The sequence below is a fragment of the Sceloporus occidentalis genome, unplaced genomic scaffold (genome assembly GCF_023333645.1).
Source record: "Sceloporus occidentalis isolate IW3139 unplaced genomic scaffold, rSceOcc1.0.p SCAF_76, whole genome shotgun sequence".
Classification (NCBI taxonomy): Eukaryota; Metazoa; Chordata; class Lepidosauria; order Squamata; family Phrynosomatidae; genus Sceloporus; species Sceloporus occidentalis.
Window position 1 is genome coordinate 3,873,962 of NW_028317056.1, and position 24,280 is coordinate 3,898,241.

The 24,280-nt window shown below is 41.2% G+C and overlaps 1 protein-coding gene across 1 annotated transcript in view; it reads left to right on the top strand.

Moving 5' to 3' along the window:
• LOC149285811 (ras-related protein Rab-26) overlaps positions 1 to 24,280 on the top strand; it is a 64,413-nt gene that overhangs the window by 7,385 nt on the left and 32,748 nt on the right. The window contains exon 2 of the mRNA XM_089494986.1: positions 944 to 1,054. Coding sequence (XP_089351112.1) covers positions 944 to 1,054 — 111 coding nt within the window. The remainder of the gene's footprint in view (positions 1 to 943; positions 1,055 to 24,280) is intronic.

Sequence of the window (24,280 nt, forward strand, 5' to 3'; positions counted from 1 at the left end):
CATCCCGAGAACAACAAGTTAAGGTGTTAATACATAAAGCGTCTTTCTTATACATAGAAATCGCTGATTTTAATCTGTAATTACTACGGCAAAAATGTAAAGTGTGGGATTTTAGAAACATTTCCAAATATTACTCTATTATTTTAGAAGGCAGATGTAATTATGGGGTCTGTACAGGGGGGAAATAAATAAGTTTGTGTGGGTAATTTGTATGCACTCACAAAGGGTTATTTAAATGCTCTTCAAGTCGGTAATAATAGCGTACGGAGTGCTGAGGCAGGTCCCATAAGGATATTTTATTATTGCCAGACTGCTGTACGATGATTCATTTGCATGTGGTTTAAAACCCGATGTGTTCCTGAAACCAGAACGATAATGAAATTGTGTGGTCTGTGATTAACCCCTTCGGTGAATGCATGGATCAAAAGGGAAATATAAGATTCCTGATTATCCCCAGTCCTGATTGTTACATATTATTATTTATTTAATATTATTATTTTTATTATTTTTTGGTATTGCTTTACAGAGCGACCATATTCCACAGCACTATATTTAAGTATAATATATACATATAATAAAATAATAAAATATATGTAATATATATATAATATATAAAATAATAAAAATATATATAATATATATATATATAAAATAATAATAAACAAAACCCAAAATATTATTATTAAAGTTCTAAATAAGATACATAAAAAAAATAATAGCAACATCATTTTTTAGTACTGGATCTGATTTTGGGTCACAAATTGTAGTAAAATCCAATTTAGGTGGTCAGGTGGAAAAAAATTTTTGTACAAAATTTGCCTTTCTATTGATTGACCTTGGTAGAGTCAAGTATTTTTTTATGCAAAGTATGTGTATATTGTAGAGCGCTGCGGAAAAAATGATAAATATTAATGTTTTAAACCGACGCCTGTTCACCTTTTAGGTCATGCTCGTCGGTGACTCCGGAGTGGGAAAAACCTGCCTGCTCGTGAGATTCAAAGATGGAGCGTTCCTCGCCGGCAGCTTCATCTCAACGGTCGGCATCGACTTTCGGGTAAGTGGCTTCATCAGTTATTGGATTGCTCTGCGCGCCACAAGATCCTAATTACACGTTTAAAAAACCAGCGGACAGACGTCATTTGCCACGGTGTGTATTTATTATCCTCCTCGCGTCCTCGTAATGTATGATTGTAATTTGCTGCCTCTTGGAGATCCTGCCACGTTGATGGCATCATCAGACACAATGGAGAGAAGTAATAAACTGGGTTTTCATTATAAAGGAAACAATGTATCCCGAAATAAGAAATCCCAAAAGGAGTGAAAGAAAAATCAAATGGTTTGTTATTTTTCGAGTAATTTCGGAAGCATTTTGCCTCTTTAAGTTCACAGTAGCCACCCTGTAGGGTGAAGAAAGAAATACGCTATTAAAAATGTCTACAAAAGAAGTGAAAGCTGTGTGGGGGGGGGGGGGGGGTGCCCAGCTTTGGGGTACTTTTGCCTCTAATGCTCATCTCGTGACCCCCCAAAATGTTGTTGGGTGTTGGGGGCTGTTTTACTGAGCTGTAGATGTTCATTCTTGGAAACGCTAAGGGTTTGCCCCCTGAGTGTCCGAGTTTTTGCCCCAATCCCAGGGTGAAGGGGCAGATTTTCAGGTTCACACAGTCTGGAGCCGACTCCTTCCTATCCTCCCCGCTGTGATCATATATGTCTCCCAAATGGTACTTTTGCTCCTAGTATGTTGTGGTTGATATCCCTGCTTGAATGCAGGTGACTCAATTAAGTGTATTTTCAAATAATATGAGCCACTTGGTTAACAAGTTTGATGAGTCGCTGCATGATTGGTTATTAAAGGGTTAATATTTAACGAGTCTCAGCGTCAGCTTATTAAGGTAGTTGCCAGGTATGAGTTTGTTCCCTTTAAACCTTTCATTCCCCGTAGATATCAAAGAGTGACATCATTTTTTTTTCTGTAATCAGAGTCCCAAACTCCCAACTCCATAACGTCTGATGTCATAGACTTCGGTCACAGGCATAGAATCGTCAACATGCGAGGTCTGCATGATGTCATCGAAAGACAGGGGTTTAATCTCTCTTCCAAGTCATTCTTATTATAATTCACAAATATTTCTTATTTGAAAATGTAGAATTAACAAATCCACCGGACTTCTGCCATCACCTTTCTCATACTTTGGAGTTTGATCTCGGAGAAACAGGCAGACCAGATGGGGCCGAATGGGGCCGATCTGCCAGCAAATCCTGTGTTTCTAAGAGTAATTTGGCTTGCCGACAGCTCATGTCTGATTATTTTTTTTCAATGCATCGTTTGTAATAATTAACAATGTAATTACTTTTCGGTGCGGCTCGTGTCAGAGGATCAGTCGCTGGCGACCGGGTTTATGAGAAACCCTCTTGTGGGCCGGCAAATTGGGCTTTATCTAGTTTAATTCCCTTTCTTGATACAGAAGGTGTTGCTTGTTACAGCTGACTGACATGATGAGTGTCTGTCTCAAATTAATTAGTTTGAAATGATGTGGAAAGTTTCCACGGGGTATAAAAATGATTTGAGATTATGGACCTGTATGCAAATGAGCAGAGAAAGAAATGAGGGGATTAAATTCGGTGACCTCACCCTTGTACTATATAATATGACATCATACAGCACTACATGCCAATGATAATAATTACTCTAGGGATTCATTTTCTCATGAGCAGTACATTCGCTTGCACTCCGCTAGAACATTGGAATGAAGGATATAAAGATGTTCATGAAGCTGAAACGTGAATCTTAGCTTCTGATAACCAATCCTGGAAACTCTTGATATTTAATCATGATTTTCAGGGTTTTTGCCTCAATCTTAGAGTTTTAGGGTGAAGAGGTAGATTCTCGGGGTCTCAGGAACTCCTTCATAATGCTACAGAATCTTGTGACCGTATATAAGACTCCCAATTGGTGCTTTTGATACCGTTATGTTATGATTGCTATCCCTGCTTCAATGCACGCACTGTGTGAGCTGCCAGAAAGAAAGCCTCGGCTGCCGGTGAGGCGAGGGAGTAAGTGACAGGGTAAGGGAGGGAGTGAGTGTGTATGTAAGTATGCATGTTAGAATGAGACTGTGTATATAAGGATGTGTGTGTTAGCATGAATGTGTATGTGAAGGTGTGTGTGAGCATGAATGTGTGTGTGTAAATGTTTGTGTGTAAGCATGAATGTGTATATGTAAATGTTTGTGTGCTAGCATGAATGTGTGTGTTAGCATGAGTGTGTATGTGTGAGAGTGTGTGTAAATGTGTGTGCTAGTGCATATGTGAGTTACCAGAGGCTTTACCTGCGACCCCCCCCCCCCCCCGGGCCTTGTCATCACCAATCCGGCCCTGTTAAGCGTAATATAAATGGCTGGGAATCTGACTGCTGGCTGTAAAGGTTTAAACCAAAATGCCAGCATTGGGAGTTATTCTCCAACACCAATTAGAATTGATTTAAATTCTGCGGTTATAATCAGTTTAACACAAAATGTTCAAATCTAACAATTTATTAGTATGATTTTATGCAAAAAAAAAAGTGAAAAACTGAAGAAATCAAGGAGGAAAATTGCTAAAATGACAACGGTTGTACCATTTTAACGGCATAAAAACCGCTCTGTAGACGGCATCATCAGATAAGATTTTTTGTGCTGATGTAACATGCCTTTAGAGTGCCGCGTTCAAACGGATGCGAGAAGCGCTCACGTTCCTGATTAGACAAGACAGACTTTATCTGCAGAGATCGTAAGATTCTGTCTTTTATCCGCGTTTTGAGAACATTTTGCCCGTGGCTGCGTCCCCGGCATATAAATCCCGGTTCTGGTTACAGTCATGTTTTTGGATTCCGTTATCGCGCATCCATAGAACTTCTCGCCATCCCGACGGGTACCATTTATCTTTTTATGTGACGGCACGTATCCTTCTGCCAACACTCTGTGCTTAATAGAAACGTTAATTAGCACCGACGGGCTCTGGGATTTACAAAACGAACGGTAATGTCGTTAAAGGAACTCTTCTTTCACCTGGAGCTTGAAGGGTTTAGGAAGTCCGCATGACCATGCGCAGCTACTGTGTTTGCTGCAATAGCCCAATAAAATAAATATATGAATTAACATATAAATCAGGACCCCTTTTAAACCCTAATGAGCGGGTCCCCCATTAAATGGCATACGAACTCACCGATGACAAAGTCTGTAACAAGAAAGGACGTTTCCCAGGTAATCAGATCTACGCTTCTTACAAAATACATTTCCTGGTTTGTGGTTTCGTAATAACTATTATTTTCTGGCCGGTTTTATTTAATCCGCTATTTTCTGCATGAACTGACATATGGGGAAGGTGGGGTCCGCAGGTGTTAGCCCATCGGCAAATATTTTAGCCGAGCGGCCGTGTGCGGGGTCTGGAGAGTAAGTGATGTCCCGGGATGTGAGTTTCTAGTACTGCTCAGGATAAAATATTTATAATAAAACCGTTTCCTGCTGTTTCTATACACATTATCGGGGCTTTTAGGGCTGTAGAACCCTGCGATACCCTCATACCCAGCAAACATTCTGAGCGCCTAGAAAAGAGGGGCATCAGGGGAGGAAAGAGACACACAAAGGGATTTGGCCCCAAAGAGGGACTGGCCAAACTAAACCGGGACACTTAGGAAGAAGCTGAATGCTCAGTTTGTACGTTTTATTTGTGGGGTAATAAGATGGATTTTTCCGGTATTACCAGTATAGGTAGGTAAACAGGTGCGGCTGGACCAGCAGGACACGGAGATTAACCCCGCGCGGGGATCAGATTTACTCTCACACCTGGCTTTTCTTTAATAGCCGTGTTTTGAGCAGCACGAAGATCTATTTTCCTTGGCTTGATCTCAGAAGTCTCTGATTGGAACGTCTCTCCACCATCTTTCTCGTGTCGGGAAGGGTGAGGGAATAGTCTGTGGCTGCTGGCTGGTATAAAGTATAAAAACCATAACCTGCGGCCATGCGTATCCACGGCGGATGCACATGCGGAATTTGGTGGCCGCTGGCCTTAAAGATTTGGGACCCAAAGAGAGACTGATCTACCTGAAGAGAGGCACTTGGGGGGTATGCATAAGGTGTAGCAGTCTCCGTCACTCCTGCTTTTGCTTTACTTTTTTAGCAGACTCAGCGAAGGCTGGGGGCAAATTTCGGGAAAAAGTTGTTATTAGTTATACAGGGTTTGCCCCCAGCTGCCATGGAAACGAGGTAAAGTAGTTCCTTCCTTTTTAAAAAAAACAAAAACGAATCCATCTTTCCAGGTTTCAAAGCGTAACCCGGGGCGGCTGCAAGTGCATTTTCAGCCAGGAGTTAGTAAATAGCTTAAAACGCGCCAGATGGTCCCCACACCCCAGCCCGGATGGCGTGGGCTCTTATTTAGGTACAGCAATATGCCACGCTCTGTCACTGACGTTCCTCAAAAGACAACCTGCCAGCCTGCGCGACACAATGAACGCTCCTATCGGCTCGCGGTGTGCAGAAGAAACACCGGAAATCACCAAAAACAGCATTAGAAACTCTGCGGCTGCGGACTCTCTCTCTCTCTCCCATGATGCTTTGCGGTCCAGGCGGCCAAGAGTTGTTGCCTTTGGCAGCTAAAATGCCATAGAATGCAGTTCCCTCACGATTCCTCCGGTCCCACATTACCGTACCTAAACTTAGAAACATAGAATCAGCCAGCAGACTGGCCCCATTCGGCCCCCTCTAGACTGCCCATTTCTCCTGCATTTCTCACTTATCTACCCCATCTCAGTAAACTAAAACTTCCTTACGTTCCATCTCAGTCTCTGACCCTCTAGTTTTAGATTATGACCTCCGCTTCTAACATTTCTCCTCCATACCGGTCTTTTGTGTCAACCTCCCGCAAAAGAATCATTATTATAATTATCTATTCTGCCCAATTATTCCTCCCCATTCATTGCTGTCCATGGATGGAAGCTGGTATATCCTGAGAGCTTGAGAAGAAGACATGGATGCTAACAATTCCTTTTACCAGGAGAGGTAAAGAAATACTCCCCGAAGCAGTATTTATAATATATCCCATTAAGCAGGCCGCAGAGTATAGGTAGCATCCCGGCGAACCTAATGAGGCAAAAAAATAATTCCGAAATAAAACAGATTTATGGAATAATCGAATCTCGGGCTTCCAACGGCTGAATTGAGCCGTTCCACAAAACATTACCTAAGCTCTCGAGCGTGTTAAGCAAATAAACCGTCGCCGATTTGCTTTCCTCTTTAAGGTATAATCACGTGAAAAAAAGGAAGATTTTTCAGTTTCTATGGTAACAGCCTATCAGGGGCCGCTTTGACGTCACATGACAATTAAAGCAGTCCTCGAAATAATTATTTCAAGGAAGGGTTTGGAGGTTTGGAGGAATGACTATTAATTATGAATAACATTTGTTAATTGAATTGATCCAGAGAGGGGAAGATACTCTGCGGCACTGCGCATTGCACCGTGGAAGGAATAGAGTTACGGAATGGCCCTGTGCTCACTGTAGGAAAAAAACGGGGTCCAAATTCTTGTCATATTTTATAGACAACCCAAAAACACATCTAGAAATTGTAATACTTTGCATTTCTTCAGAACGCATGCTATCTTCAATTTAAAAAAATTTGCCAAATCAAGGCAAACCAATAAGGTTCAATTGAGCTAAATTACCCTTATAAATGTTTCCAGATCCCCTTGATACAAACTGATATGATAATACACAGCAGTGTCTAAGTACACTTTGACAACTTGATCTGCTCATTGCCAGATGACATTTAATACGGCCCAGAATACAGAATACTGGGGGTTATTAAATCAAGTATTTGATTTATTTTATAATACTAATAATGATAAGAATAATTATTAAAGGTTACGGGGAGGATCTACTCGGTAGCTCCTTTACTTCTGGCCGGTGGTCTGATGCAGTGCCTTTTTTTTTTTGTTGAATTTTCTCGGTGTTGACAATACCCGCTGTGTGCAATATCTCAAACCCGACGGGGGTTCCTGGTTATTATGGACAAGGAACATACACTCCACAAAGTTAAAATATATAAATAAAGTAACCTGTCACAAGCTTCTGTCTCCGGGAGGGTAACTGGCGGACAGGGTTAAATCCATGCTTGTATCATGTAAAAAGTTTTAATTCATATATATATATTTCTTGATTTCGCATAAAAAAAGAAAAAGCAATTGTGTCCCAAGATATTTTTGGGCACAAAATCCCTTTAACTCATTGAGTTCCATTGGATTGGACATACCCTGGCAATCAAATAATTCATACCTGGCCATTTAATACCGTACATCGATGATCTTTTTTTATTGACGCGCTTGGTATGGAACGCACATTTATTACATTTATTATTTTTGTTCACAAATGCATAGTTTGTTAATAAAGAAACAGCCGCGTTGCAATATTAGATCCGAATTCTCTGTCCGTAATTCCTAATGAACTCTATATGAGTCACTGTAACATAATATACGTACCGATTGCAGCCTTGGGCATGCGGGATACAGAAATGGACTTACGTTACCGTGTAGCCACCCGATTACTCATCTGCCCCCGAGGGTCCGGGTGCCAGCTGCCTTGCCACTTTTTTTTTATATTGTTGGCAATTTTATCTGTAATAGACTTTGTACGATCCGCAGAGTTTTCTCCTGAGTAGGTGCAAAGAGTTGCTTACCGCGCACGTCTTCAAAGATACAGCCATGGGACTTCTCAGGGTCATTGTTATACGATGTTTTAAAACAGAAAACACTGTATATTTCCAATTCTTTCCTTGAATATGTGTCATGTTAGTGCTGGCTGATCCTTATACAATTACAAGTTCCAGCAAAGCTAATCTGTGAGCTAATTACGTTTCTAGGGAAAGCATTTGCCTCTTACGTCTAATATAGAATGTGCGTGTACCCTGCTAAATTCCTATCACTCCCAGTCAGAAGCCCGTGCCTTCCCGACACGCTTCAGGAAGGCATTTTAAAGAGGTGGGGATTTACCAACTTAATCCCTTATTGATAGTTCTTGTATGATGTAAGATCTTTATGTAAGAAAAACAATGGTGTTTTATTTACCCCGTTTAATTTATAAAGCTGTTTCCTGCTGTTTCTATACACATTATCGGGGCTTTTAGGGCTGTAGAACCCTGCGATCCCCTCATACCCAGCAAACATTCTGAGCTCTTAGAAAATAGGGGCATCAGGGGAGGAAAGAGGGAAATCAGGAGAGGAAAGAGGGACATCAGGAGAGGAAAGAGGGGGCATTGGGAGTGGAAAGAGGGACATCAGGAATTTGGGTCCCAAAAATGTATGGTCCAAACTGAAGAGGGACTTGACTGTTCAATCCTTTGGCTGGAGAACTTTATTTTATGTTGCCATTAAGGGGTTAACAGCATGCTTTCCAACAGTTGAAAAACCTGTGAAATAAGCAGTGTGTGCAGCGCGAACGCAGAGTGCGAAGGTTTTAACAGCGGAGGTTAGAAAGAAAGAAGAAACCGGATTAAGGTTTTACAGTAAAAAGAGGCAGACTGAATGGGCTTATGAGCCATCAAAGTCTATGTTTCTGTGATAAGAGAACCATAGGGCTTTAACCCCTTCGCGACCTTTGCCGGTTCAGGACCGTCATGACATGAAGGTCACTAAATGACCTTTGACGGTCCTGAACCGTCAAAAAGTAAAATAAGCTTAGAAAGTGATCAACGATCACTTTCTTCGCTTAAACGGCGTTACTGTAATGCCTCGATGTCGAGGCATTCAGCAAGGCCGAGATCGGCATCGGGGGCCATGTCTGGCCCCTCCCGGAGGCGTCAACAGCCGCCATACATTGTATGGCGGCGGATGCCCGTTTTAAAAGCGTTTAGGAGGCGATCAACGATCGCCTCCTAAACTTAAATGGTGTCGCTGGAATGCCTCGATCAGGAGGCATCCAGCGACACCAAACACTTACCTCTGGGTGGGCTGTGACCGCTCCGGAGAGCGGTCACAGCCGCCGCTGCCGGTGATCTTCGCCATCAAGCAAGATGGCGGCGGCCCGGGAAATAAAACAATAAAGACGAAAAAGTTCGCTAGAGGGTCTCCAGACCCTCTAGAGAACTGGCTCCACTTGCTGGTTGAATACAGGTACTGCATTCAACCATGCAAGTCAATGGAGCCCAGCTTTCTAATCACTATGTGATTAGTAAAATATTCAAAAAAAATAAAAATAAATAAAAAATGGAAAAAAAAATTAAAAAAAAATGTGCTAACATTTAAAAATTATTATGCAGTGATGTCACTAGATGAACCATCCAGTACCAGAAAAATGTGTAAAAAAAAATATAAAAAAAGTATTAAAAAAATAAAATAAAATTAAAAAATAAAGTTTATTATTTTGAGCAAGTGCTAAAATTTCTCAAAAATCTCAACAAAGAGTTAAAAAAAAAGCACTTCAAATACCCAAGGGGTGTCTAATATATAAAAAAAATGGCTGATGGGGTAAATTGGAGTGGCCTAGCTCAAAGATAGGGCATAGGTACAGACTGACCAAAATGGAGAAAAAAAGCGCACTTCCCAAATGTGGCATTTTAAATCTGAAACAACCCGACAAACCCATGCATGTGGGGTATCGCTGCACTCAGGAGATGTTCCTGAACACACATTGGGGTGTTGTTTGACAGTGGCATATACCAGGACCTGTATATCTATAACTAAAGTACAATTTGTGTGAAAAAAAAATAAAAAAAATTACTATTACAAAGTTTGACAAAGTGTAGTTCTATAATTGGTGCATGGAAAGGGTTAAAATAACAGCATTTGGAATACCCTGGGGTGTCTAGTTTTCAAAAATATATGGTTTGAATGGGTTAAATTGAGTTAACCGGCTTCAAAGATGTTCCAAAGAGGAGATGGAGGCAGACTGACCAGATTTGTTAAAAAAGATTTGGAAATCATAAAACGCTGCTTGTACTTATTGCCCTATAACTTACAAAAAACAGCAAAAAAACATAAAAACATTGGGTATTTCTAAACTCAGGACAAGTAGTAGAATCTATTTAGCTAGTTTTTTTACTTGCTTTTTTAGGTGAGTAAAAGATTTTTCAAATAAAAGTCATAAAATGTGTTTTTTTTTCAATTTTTCACCATGTTTTTTTAATTTTTTTATAGTAAATAAGATGATACGATCAAAATAATGGTATCTTAAGAAAGCCCATCTTGTCCTGAAAAAAACAATATATAACTTATGTGGGTACACTAAATGGGTGAGGAGAAAATTACAGCTGAACACAAGCACCACAAAAGTGTCAAAACAGCCTCGGTCCCACAGGGTACAAAACGAAAAATGAGCCCGGTCCTTAAGGGGTTAAAGCCAGCGGCCGCCTGATATCGTACGGGCCCGGCAGCCCCCCAGGCCGGCTCCTGGACATGAAATCATATATATTGTTTTATACATTAACAATAGCAAAAGAATGTCTGCTTGATATGGGGCTAAACAATATCTTAATTTTAAAAATGTATTTTACCAAAGTCATCATTCCAGTAAATAGATTAAACTTTATTTTTCCCTAAATAAATTAAAAGAAAGGTACTTTTTCCCCAAAAAATGCAATTGAAACGTTTATAAACTGGTTCAAGCCACTGAGAATTACACTCAAGAGAAATAAAACAGCATCCATGTAGCTTAATGCACGTTATTAAAGAAATAAAAGATGGAAAAACTATTTTAAAATTGGGGGGTAGGGGACGAAAATGTGATTCTAGGAAAAAGAGGTAATAATTAGAATCTTCAAGGGCTCGCTATTTTTTTAAAAAAAGAGCCCAAAATGATAGAGGAAGAAACATTATTTTTATAAGCCTCGCCTTGTGAATTATGGACCTGTTATAATTATAAGTCTGATAGTTGAGTTTGTTGATGAGTCTGATAGTTGAGTTTGTTGATGAGTCTGATAGTTGAGTTTTTTGATGAGTCTGATAGTTGAGTTGGTTGATGAGTCTGATAGTTGAGTTTTTTGATGAGTCTGATAGTTGAGTTGGTTGATGAGTCTGATAGTTGAGTTTGTTGATGAGTCTGTCAGTTGAGTTTGTTGATGAGTCTGATAGTTGAATTGGTTGATGAGTCTGATAGTTGAGTTTGTTGATGAGTCTGTCAGTTGAGTTTGTTGATGAGTCTGATAGTTGAATTGGTTGATGAGTCTGATAGTTGAGTTTGTTGATGAGTCTGTCAGTTGAGTTTGTTGATGAGTCTGATAGTTGAATTGGTTGATGAGTCTGATAGTTGAATTGGTTGATGAGTCTGTCAGTTGAGTTTGTTGATGAGTCTGTCAGTTGAGTTTGTTGATGTGTCTGATAGTTGAGTTTGTTGTCGAGTCTGTCAGTTGAGTTTGTTGATGAGTCTGATAGTTGAGTTGGTTGATGAGTCTTATAGTTGAGTTGGCTGATGTGTCTGATAGTTGAGTTTGTTGTCGAGTCTGTCAGTTGAGTTTATTGTCCTGCAAAGAGCTTTTTATAACGGCTTGAAGTCAGTTAACTTGCGTTGACCTGGCTGTTAAATTTAAGTGCTAATTTTAGCCAGAAAAAGTTGACTGGAATCAGTCAAGATTACTTTCAACTCAATATAACTCTGACCTTTATGGATAGACTCTACGGTGGCCACTTTGGAACTGCAATTGATTTTACTGCTCCCTGGTCCTGTAAAAACCAGGACTGTCGGGAGGTATGATGATGCAAATCTAAAATGACAACACATCGTTACATTCCGTATTGAGATACGATTATAGGTTATATCCGCGTGAGATTCCATTTAAAGAATATTGCTCTGGAAAATATTAATGAGCACAGCCGTCCCTGGTATATATTTAGAGGGCTAAAAACAGGGAATCTGACAGCAGATAAGAACCATCTGGCCCAGCTAGTCTGCTCCTTTCTAGATCAATTGAATAAACAGCCCCCACTGGCTGCTGGCCAATCTCATGACATCACTTGTTAACCCTGTCTGCGCCAAGTGCAAAAGGTGTATTATTCTTTTAACAAACACCTTTTTTTGTATTTTTTAAAGGACTTTAAATAATAAAAAAAGAAAAAATAATAATAAAATAATAAAAAATCTGTGTCTTATATTACTTTAAAAAAAATATAATAATTTTATAAAAATATAATAAAAAATATATATTTTTGTAAAAAGTATATTTAGTTTTATATATATATATTACAAATGCCGTATGCTACTCTAGAAATAATGGAAAATTAATACAAATGTAATTTGCATTCATGTATTCATCCTTAAAAATAAAAACAGATTCCCTCTAACTCTGGAGCTTCTAGAACGTATCTGTTTGTGAAGCGGACTGTCCCTAACGTACACTCCTTGTATCCACCACTCCTATTACATTGCAGGGGCCATTTCTCACCATTAGTTAGAGTCTGCATTTTTCTAATTCGGGGTTTAATATTGATTAGTTCTTCTATAATAATACTCTCCAGTCTTCATATATCGTAGTACATGATATACGGAGAATAACAGATTTATGGTTAGTGGGTGGGGGTGGGGTGCTTAATGACTCCAAGGACAGTTTTAATAACTCCTGGGGTAAAATACTTTTAAATTAAGAATCGCACCCATAAATGATTTTCCAAAAAAAAGTTCATTCTTAAAAACCTCCCCAGTGACTGTGGAGTGGACTTCTGTATTGAGTGGATTCCAGAGTTTTACAGCCCTCCCTGTGAAGAATATAATTTGCTTAAAATTTAACCCGTCGCTTCTCTAGTAGTAAAACCTTTTTCTTTCTGTAAAGACTAAAGACCTTAATCAGTCGTTGGTTCAGAAGCCGTATCCCTATCCCATTCTAAATCCCCTCACTGAATTAGCCTCTACCGCTTCTGCTGGGAGGCTGTTCCACTATCTTTAAGTAGAAAAGAGCAGTTGCCTGACTGTAGTTTTCACGTTGAATGAAAGCAGTGTATTTTTATCTTTATGTATTAGTTTCTCGATGACTGCATATGTCTTAGAGTCGGAAGGTGGTCCTTTGGGTCCTAACGCGTTGGCCCGAAAAACGGAAATCCTTGTAAACCACCGCTACAGACACCGGCCCAGGGGCGAAACAGATTGCATAATGTAAACACATAGCTGATGGAAGCATTATTTACAGGATACACCATGAACAAGAAAACAGATGCCGCGCATGGAGATGGGAGGAGGTGCTGAGCAGGTGGCAAGGAATTTTAACCCATAGAGAACCAGAGTTATTGCCCTCCAATCCTTCACCGAGTTACAGCGTCAGTAGTCCCAAAGATTGTGTGTTTATTGTTACTATATTCAGCGGCAGTTTCGTAATCTGTTTCCCAGGTCCCCAAAGTGTCTGTAATGATGCAAAGCTGCAGGGGAGATGGAATAAAAGCGGGATATTTGCGATAATTCTTGTTGGGGGAAAAAAACAGGTAATAAAGAACGTTCTACGCGGCTTATGTATGAGATTCAGAGTCACATACTTCCCAGGTTTCCCTGTTTAGCTTCTTCAGTCCGTCGTGTGCCCCACTTTCCTCCCGTGCCCCTCTTTCTTCTCTTGTGTCCCTCTTTCCTCCCCTGTGTACCACTTTCTTCTCCTCATGCCCCTCTTTCCTCTGGTGAAGAATGCCTAAACACAGCCCTTAATACATAGATGCCCCTCTTTGGACATTTGAAATATTAGAAGATACCTGGGGGGGTCCATGATGTAAGTCACGGGTTCCACACATTAGATGGGTAGCAGCATCACAGGGTCTTCTTTTACCGAAATACCTCATCGCATACAAATAGCTGCCATTTTGTTCAATAAGCATGTAAAGTATGCTTCGAGCTTCAATCATCAGGACACTGACTTTGATAGAATACCTCTGAGACCCAACCCATGTTGTCAGGACTGTCCTGGCAAATTACAGACAGCTGGCAACTATATGTATGTAAGCAGCACAGACAGATGTACCATGCGGTTTTTGAGATATGATGGAGGGGAGAGGATGGCTTGGGAAGGATCCATTCACGGCTCCTCCGCTATCTGATTGATGCTTTGATGTTTGGTGAAAGTTGGAATTAGAGTCTGAATCTTCAGTGCTGACTCTTCCCCCATTTCTCGAGGCCCCTTATTTTATTATTTATTTTTTTTTGTTCTGCGCCTTCTGTCAGCATATTGCCTAATTAAAAAGCTGCCGGCGCGTGACACCCCGTCTCCCGTAGGTAGGTGCGGCGGTGGCGCCCATACATAATTTAAGAGCTAGAAGCCTGCAAAATAAGTTCGGCTTTGTTGCAGACGGAGATGAAGAGCGTCCTGTTTACTTAAACCTTCGCTCATCCCGATTCTATGTAGTGACTCGCCCAAATAACTCGGTCCTCATGGAAGCTTTGACATTATTTAAAGATACGTTTCATTGGATCACCTGCATTCAAGCAGGGATATCATCCTTAACATAGCGGTAGCAAAAGCGCCGATCGTGAGCAGGGGGAGAATAGGAAGGAGTCGGCTCCCGACTGTGTGACCCCTGAGAATCTGCGCCTTCACCCTGAGACCCTGAGATTGGGGGGGAAAAACCCCAATCCCAGTTATGGTGATTATTCCTTCCCATTAAGACTCAGCCTTTTTCATTGGCCGTGTCCAAAAGTGCACTTTTTTTGTACACAGTTGAGACCCAATTTGCTGTGAATTTCAGGGACAAGGTGGCTGCGGAAATTATTCTACAAACCTTACTTTTGATACAAGTGACGTTCACTTCATCATTTTCTTAAGACATAAAAAAGTGTTTCCTGCCGCTTCAATGCCGTTTAATCACGAAAGCGGCTCCTTCTGTGCCGAGAACGGCTGCCGCCAAACCACTGAACGCTGTGATTTACAACCCGTAAAAAAAAAATGGAAAGGTCGCATTTTACATATATTTGTATATAGGAGGTAACTTGGGGTTTTTCATGCATATTTCATATACTTTCACCTAAAAAGATGCTATTACGAGGACAGAAAGGGTCTGTTTATGGATTTTGCAAGACAGAAGGGTGTAATTTTGTGGAGAAAAGTGGTTTTTTTGGGCCTTTTCCAATAAATCTGTGTGATCATAGTAGCTTAGACTTTTTTAATCTCTAGCACTGGAGGCTCATGCGCGACGCAGGTAGAATCCAGGAAGTGGGTTAGGACTTCCTGTTTGGTCTGAGTGTCGGATTCCACTGAAGGATTGTGGGAAATGTACGTACCTGGGAACTCTCCGGGTTTGACCTGGGGAACTCCAGGAGAAGCACCGGTTCTCTGGGTCAACACCCGAATCCTCCGGGTCGCAGGGATTGGACAGACCCCACACCCCGCCCATTTTCCCTTTAAATGAAGGTGTTTCCTGTGTTGTCAGCTGGAGCGCCGCCGACCTCAGCAGGAACGCCCCCATGAGAGCGGGCCCGCCCCTGACATCAGCGGGCCCGCCCCTGACATCAGCGGGACTGCCCCTGGTGTTAGCGTGCCCACCAAAGTCAGCGGGACCCAGAAGTCTCCAGGTATGGAAGTGAAGATCAATTTGTATGGAATCAGCAGATGTGAAAGGAGGAAAAATATAAATCTGAATAATAATAGACATGGATGATTTATTAAAAATAATAATATTTTTTTCTGTTGAATTCAATAGTTTTTATCTCCTCTGTGACGGTTCTTTTCCCGATGGTAACCTCGCAGGGGTAAAGTGAACCTCGTCCCACTGTGAATCGCGTCGGATAAAATGCAACGGGAGGCGGTCTTAATGACTGCTGCATCAATTCAGCTGTTCTTTCATTAACAATGCGCCTCAACGGAGTTTCGATCCAGGCCAGTGAACCTCGAAACAGCGATGTCAACATATATTGAGAATGAATTCATATCTATTTCCCACATTAGTCACTGCTCCCCCCACTGTGTGGATAAATATTCCGCATTTGGGTCATTATCATAGCTGATGACAAGTTATTTATCGATAAATAGATGTATTCTTCCTTTAGAGGGGCGTAAATGGCATGATTTGCCATAAAGTACTGAATTTGAGCGATTAGAAAGTATTCTCTAATAACCCGCAACTTTTCTACAAGATTGCCTGCAGGATCACAGACACTTATGGAAGTAAAATGCTCGCTGACATCATGAAGCACACAATTCCATTTGCTTCTGGAAACATTGTATGTTTTCTATGTAAACTTAATGGTGCGTATGACATCATGGGCTTCGGAAGAACATCGCTGAAGGGTGGAATATTTAGAATATGGATGAAAGTTTTCATCCCCTTGTAGGGCCCGGAACGTATTACCAAGAGTTGCGTATGTTCCACCGTGGGTGTATGTCACCCTGTATTCTCTACATACTGAGATTAATTAGCATAACACAGTAAAGTGATAATTTGCCTTTAGATTAATGAACGAGGTGTAACCACAACAGGGTTTTATCACACATCGTAATCACATAGATGTTGTCCCTTTTACTTACGTTCATTGGATTTGTCATCAAATTGGATGTCAAAAACCGTAGTTCTAGAACTTCTCGGGTTAACACATTATTAAATGTTGAGTCTTGCGTAAGATCCAGATTCTAAGAATTGCTGTGGGAGCCGAGTATAGATGTGACCCTCAAGTATTCGTGTTTGACACAACTGACTTTTGACCATGAAGAAATTGCGTGCATTTGAGATTTACACCCCAGGATTGAAGGTTGATTGGATTTTATGGTATGGACCTGATGAAGAAACATGAAATCAAACATTCTTAGACTTCTTGCTGTTATAGTTTAGGAGGTAACCCCTTTCTTATGTGCTTCTGGGAATAACTGAACTTCCAGCTCTTCCAGATATCTGAAATAGAAGCATACAATAGGATATACCTCATGAACCATTGTTGACCAACTGGTGGACCAGGTGGAATGAAGTCCTTGAGAACTTTTGCGCAGCCCCTATCCATTCTGAAGACCCTAAAGATTTAATGGTGTCCAGCCCTCAGAATTATAGAGCTTTCAGGAAGGAGCAGACATCACTTAGTCAAGAAGGCTGTGATATAAACATAAATCAACGTTCAGGAAATCGGAAAATTCTCTATGCCAGAGGGATGAGCGAAACATTTTTAAGCTCCATCTCCGGCGTGACATGGTTACATGTTGCTATTATGCTTGTGCGAAAAGCGACTTCCGATAATCACCAAAGCCAAGCCTAGTTTCCGTAATCAGATCTTGGAATGCGTTAGGACCAATTAATAACGAAGCGAATGGAGATATTTCCCAGATGGTCATGGGACGTTACCATGTGTTTAATGTCCAAGCCCAATTAAGATGGATCATGATGGTACTAGCGGTATGGGACTTGTGCCACGCCGTCTATATTTTCAAGCTCGGATGTTTTTCATTATCGAGGATGTTCTTCAGCAAACGTTAATACATTTTCGAAGTAATTGTCTTGATATCTCTTTCTGTCAGGCGCGGTGATAACAGATTATAAACTGTTTATGGTGATGTGATCTGTGAGTATAATTAAACGATCTCCGTCGTTCTTGGCCGACCAGAACTTCCTTCCACGAGTCCATCAGTTCTGCTCTGAATATTCTTAATGAGAAGAAGGAAAGTAGTGTTTTTATCATCCAAACCGTGATGGATGAACCTTTTCTCCTGGGAAGTTTGTCTCATTTGTATACAGGGAACATCAGACTTAGTCTGATTTCTGTCCCTTAATTGACGAGAATCCTAGACAGGTCTAAGTGGTCTACAGGTATAGTTGGGTGGCCGTTCACTTTGGAGGATCAAGCATATTAAAGTCATCGGTGACATGTTTAGTAGAAGGAGATGCCTGTTAAAATGTTACCTACCATTCCGTCACGTTCCGAAGTTAAAACGGTATCTTTTATTCCTGATTATTTCACAGAACGCTGAGCTTCAGACCCCATAAGCCTCAGGGTAGAAAAATTCTATTGTCGGACAAACAACATTAACAGATCGTTGGTCACATAGCCAGTCTCTCATTTGTTCAGTCGGTGGCGCTTGTATACCAACCCGGTACATAAATATCTACGGGCGACGAATACATAAGCAACCGGAAACGCAGATGCTTTTATGAATACAAATTTGACAACTCAATCAAAGCTGCCTTCACTGGGGATCAAGAAAATACTACAGTTTGAAGAAACATTCAAACAGACGCATACATGTGCAACAAGCTTTACGGTTTCCCTGGATATGACACGTTGGGATGTGCTGTCATTAGCCGCGTTACTGAAGTGGAGTTCAGTGCACAGGAGAGAAGGCTGTAAACCTTAGTGAAGGGTGATAGACGTTACAGAATGAGGTCTATAAGGTTTGCCCTTGGGTTGGTGGAAATCGCCTTTATGGTGGCCATTTTATTAAGATCCCTATAGGCACTAGTGACTTCATATGCCTTTTTAAGGACACCGGGGTCTTTTTATGGGCAATTTGCCCTCATTTGGCTTTTCCTCCTCTGTAGGTAAGGGCCTAAGGTGTTAAACATGCATACCCCAACATTTCAGGTGTTCAAATAGGGACACATGCGCTTGGTGGTATGGTTGGAGGCGTGGAGGGGCATGGCGACACCCAGGAGGAGCATGGCTGTGCTTAAACAGTCACCATGGTGACCTCAGCGGCAGAACCTTCCAAGGAGGCCACATGGGAGCTGCAATGGAGGAGTGTTCAGTGCGCCAAAGATATAAAACGGAACATTATTTTTGATTTATATGGCACCATCATATTCTGCAGCGCTGTACAATGAGTAAACAGGACATAACAAGCAGTGCATCGTATAATAATTTGGATTTACAAAAACAAAAGGTGAGGAGGGCCCTGCTCAAAAGAGCTTACAATCTAGGATACTATGTGTGGAAGCAGAGTGTAAATCTGTTGGTGTAAATATAACACCCCGGCCTTGTTCTGAATATCTTAGTTAAATAAAAAGCTAAATATAGCTGATAAAGTCACCTAATAATAGATGGCCCCAGCGCTCTCATGTTTGTAATGTCTGGAGATACGTAGCAGGTGACTTTGCTACATCTGGCGAGTCTATACCCTGTTCCTCATGTCTGGTAAAAAGACACTCCAGGGCCCCAGGGAGCCCCTGAACAATACATGAAATGTACCTTCATATGCATTCATTTAACCTAAAGATGGTTAAAATTATAAAATAAATAACAAAAACATATATAAATAACAAAAATACCCATGTTAGGGAGAAGCTGCAGATCCCCACACTGTCTGCAGTCCGGGGTTTTGCACGATTCTGTGACCGGAAAGTGCTCAATGGGGGGCACTTACTGCGCGTGTGCATGGTGGTCTGGAATATGGGCCGAGGCAGCACGTGAGCTGACTGGAGGTGAGTATATATAATGTGCGGGGTGCGGTCCAAAATTCTGCAAAAAGGGCCAGTCCAACTTGTGTGCTTCGGGAAGGTAAAGGGGTGAGGGGAGAGAGGGTGGAAGGAAGGAGTGAGGGAGAAGATAATGGAGTGAAGCATGTAGTGAGGGAGTTAGGGAGTGTATGTATGTATGAGTGTGTGTTAGCGTGAGTGTATATATGTATGTGCGTTTATGTTAGCATGTGTATGTGTGTGTTAGAGGAAATGTGTTTTAACATTTGTGTCAGCATGAGTGTGTATGTGATAGTATGAGTGTTTATGTGTGTGTAAGTGTGTATTAGGAGTGTAAGTGTGTGTTTCTATGTTAGTATGTATGTATGTATGTTTGAAATGTGTAAATATGTGTGCCAGTGCATATGTTAAATACCCGGCGGCAAGGGGAGGATGGTGTAGCACCAGATAAGAAAAGGAGCAAATGCTCATAGGGGCCACTATCATTTGCATTAAAGTACATATAATGGTGCCCCCTAAACTCTCAGCTCTCTTTCCTTGGATCAGCCCGTCAGGTAATGAAACATTTAGAGACAAGCGGCCTTCATACAACCAACAGTATTTTATCATCTTTCTGATCTGTTTTTTAAATTTATGGCCATCAGTTCTGCCTCCGGTATCAGAGCCGGTCTTTGGTGCCTTTCAATGTCCGCTTTACTATTTAAAAAGCCTCTGAAATGCTTGTTGTTGCCCTCGGTTTTCCTGTTTGATTGAGACTGGCCTCCAATCGGTGCACTGGAAGCATAGGGCGATATTTAAAAATAGAACAATTATTGGGCAACATTCTAAATGTGGAGCAGTTACCGCGGTAACCAACAGAACGTCTCTTTGTCTCACATCCGCTCTTTCTAAATCGGGTCCTTAATATATACCATATTACACCTTTTTTTTTGTAATTTTATGGACATACAGGCGCATTAACATAATTTTTTTTAAAAAATATTTTTTTCCTGCCATATTAGGGTTGATTCCACATTTAGAAATGATTTATTTTATTTGGGGGTTTGGCGCTTGCGTGCCCAGGAGGGAAGGAGTTAAAGTTCTCTCCGTGTCCTCTGTTTATGTGCCAGTCACACGTCTCACCAAATCCCATCACCCCCCCCCCCCCGTCCACCTATGTGTGTTTGCAGTTTTGCTTGCGTGCGTGTTTCCATGGCAACCACTTTGCTTCTTTTTATTTTTTTTCCCTCCTCCCTTCCTGGCGTTCTCCTAGTAAAAGCCTTAATATTGTTGTTGTTGTTGGAGAGTAGGAAGGTTGTAAAGGTTTTAAAAATCCGGCTGCGTGAAAAGGCCTGTCCGACAGGGCCGCGCTAACTGGCGTCCCAGACTTCTATGAGACAAACATGGGGACAGCAGGTCTCAGGGGATCAGGTAGATGTCCGGCCGATGAATGGTTAAATTGTAGCGTGGATCAGGCCCTGTCCTCAGACGTTCCATCGAACACGACCTGCGTTTTATCCAAAGTGTGAAATGTGTTACGCCTGCCAAATGTGTCGCGGCCGAGAGAGAATGTGCAAAAAGGGAGAAAACCCCCCAAAATGAAAAGTGTTTTTTTTTTTTCTCATTTTCTCCTGTGGTTCCCTGCGATAATTTAACCCTAACAGGTAGGGTTAAAAATAAAAATGGCTGAAGCGTCCGCAGTAAACATGGCCGAGAGGTTGTGAACGTGCAGCGTTATTGCAGCTTAATAAACGCGACTAGCAGCCTTTTTAAGAATTTCTGTTGCAGATGCGAGATCGCCTGGTGGTAAATTTTGTAATTGTAAATATTTATACTTGTCACCTTTGTTAATGAGAACCGGTTCGTTCAATACCCTTACGAAAAAATTACTGCAGTTTTTCTGAAGTAATACTGCAGTTTTTTGGACATGAAAAAACTGCAATACTGCACTTTTACTGCAGTATTACTGCACATTTACTGCAGTTTTACTGCATTTGTACTTCTCTGTACTGCACTTTTACTGCGCTTTTTTTTTTTATATTGCAAACCTACAGTTGTGCTTCAATGTACTGCAGCTTTATTGAATTTGTACTTCCGTACAAAAACAACTGCAGTAAAAGTGCAGTACAGTGAAGTACAAATGCAGTAAAACTGCAGTAAATGTGCAGTAATACTGCAGTAAAAGTGCAGTATTGCAGTTTTTTCATGTCTAAAAAACTGCAGTATTACTTCAGAAAAACTGCAGTAATTTTTTCGTAAGGGTATACTCTATTGAGAGGGTGGTAGATAAGTGGAACAGCCTCCAAGCAGAAGTGGTAGAGGGGATTTAAACATGGATGACATTAAGACTAAATGCAGCATTAGAAATATCGATAGTACTGCGCATTGCTCAAACCCTTCCCAGTAATAATCGTTTGATTATGTAAAATGTTGGCATTAATCATAATTTTGCCAGGAACACTTAATTGTCATGTGATACAAAAAAAAACAACAAAGAAGACACTGAGCTGTTACCATGGAAACTGTTTTGGTGTGAATAAGTGAATAAGTGTGAGTAAACTGGCAGATTTACTAAGTTTTATTAAGAGGGCCAATTGTTTAATTGTTAAGGGTAAGGACATGCGAGTGTGAAACGCGCAGGGGAATGTTTATTTATTTTTATTATTCTATTATTTCACCCAAAAATCTTTCAAAAAGTGATTCTGAAATTATGACTGAAAGACATTTTCAGCAATATTTTGTGAACCGAACAAGTTCCATAATTACTTTGGCCTATTTAGGATCCAGATTGTTTTATAGCACCCCGATTAAACATTACGCGGAATGAAGTCGCTAGATGGAAATTTTAATTGGTTTTAATCTGCGTCATTTCAGATCATTTAACCCTTTGTATAGCAGGGGTCGGGGGAAGAGTGGGGAGAATTAGGGGAACAGATTGGTTGAGAGAGCTGGGTTTACCCTTTAAGTAGAACCCTGATGAAACAATGTTCAATTCATGAATTAAAACCATACATCCCAACAGTCCTGGTTTTCATGGGGCAGTCCAGATGTTCAGGCATTGTCCTTCCTCCTCTGGGAACCCTCAGGGTTTGACCCGGAATCTCAGGGTTTAGCCCCCATTTCAGGGTCTCAGGTTAAAGGGTCAGACTCACAGGTCACACGGTCTGGAGCCGACGCCATCCGATTCTCCCCGCTGGGATCATATATAAGACTCCCAATTGGTGCTTTTGCTACTATTATGTTATGGTTGATATCCCTGCTTGAATGCAGGTGACTCAAATCTGGGCGTCTTTAAAATAACGACAATCAAGTTTTCCATGAGGACCGGGATTAGAGCCATTCGGGTAATACTTTTTGGCAGCTCGCTGCATGGAATCTTCACTGTTGGCTATTAAAGGGTTAATGTTTAATGAGTCTCAGGGTCGGCTCATTAAGAAGGTTCCCAGGTATGCCGCCGAGGCTTAATTGGATTAAATTAATAATTAGACATGAACTCTGGTATCTTATAAACACCTGTATGCACTGCTGGCATAAGGAAAGTAAAAAAATTTGTGTTTTTTCTCCCTAAAATTAATTATATGTATTATATATATACTTATTATATATATATATATATATATTAGTTTTCCTTTATTATTGAAATTGTACCCTCAGGTTTGATTCTATAACCAGTGGATATCAATAAGTATAAGAATATCAAAGTATTGGACATCAAACATTTCTTTTGCCATTGAATTCCATCAGATCTGTCAACGGAAAAAAAAACAACCTTTTTGGGATGAATCATATCTCGCAGAAAAGTTGAGAACATAGCACTTTATTTTTAGCAAAAAATCTCTTTGTAAAAGTTTCCACTAAAGACCTGCATTTTTATTTGATATCCATATGTTCTGTAGAGACAAGTGGTTTATTTGCAATTTAGAACCAATGTCATCTTTTACCATACCGAGAGGGTGGTAGATAAGTGGAGCAGCCTCCCAGCAGAAGTGGTAGAGGCTAATACAGTGAGGGGGTTTAAACATAGACATACGGCTCCTGAATCTGAAACGAGACCCAGGACCGATTTCTTTATTGTGTTATATGGGGCAGAAAGGGGTATTTGGCGCCTCGGTATATAGAAGGTGGTAACTTGTCTCTGTCAGAATTCCGATCAGTGGGCAGATCCGTAGCGGAGAGGATTCTATCGGGAATTTTGTGTATTTTTCTCCCCGGCTGGGATGACAGTGAGCGCTTCCTGCGCTGGCAGGAGAAGCTGTTAATCATTTCACAAGCCAGATGGCAGCCCGATAGCGTTATTATCTCCCAATAGGATAGGCGCTGATCTGCCAAACGCAAAGCCACTTGTGGAAAAGGGGAGAAAAAACTGTGCATACGCCATACGGTGCCCGAGACAAATGGTAGACCAACCTGCATTATCTCAGGTGTGCAAAGCTCTGATCCGCTTACTGCACATCTCCCGCCCTGACCTACGACCTCTCTGTACTAGTTTTTAGCTTGATTTAGCTCCGGTGCTGACCCCGGAGAATGAAGGTTTGTAAAACATTTCCCTGCAGGGGTAGCACTCCATATGGAGGACCGGCCTGCCACGGGGTCGTTGGTTAAGTGTGTCCTTCAGGCGAGTCATTGAGAAGCTGTTCAGCATGGAGACATGGTGTATGTCAGGGCAGGATGCAGCCAAGCCTTTCATTTTACTTGGCAAGTTTGAGATGTCATGTGGACTCTCCAGTTAGGGAAACGTCTGCACTCTTCTGGCCTGTGACATTTTGGAGGATTCCCTGTGAACTTTGTATAGTTTGTAGACCTAGAGTCGTACGACAATAATATCCTGAGTGAGGGTAAGTATCACATCATAGTTTTGCCCACCTAGAAGTGGAACAACCTCCCAGCAAAGGTGGTAGAGGGTAATACAGTGAACATATTAAATTCTATGTTGCTGTGTATCTCTCTGGCATCCAGATGGTTAAATCTTGAGCACTTAAGGTGGGGGTCC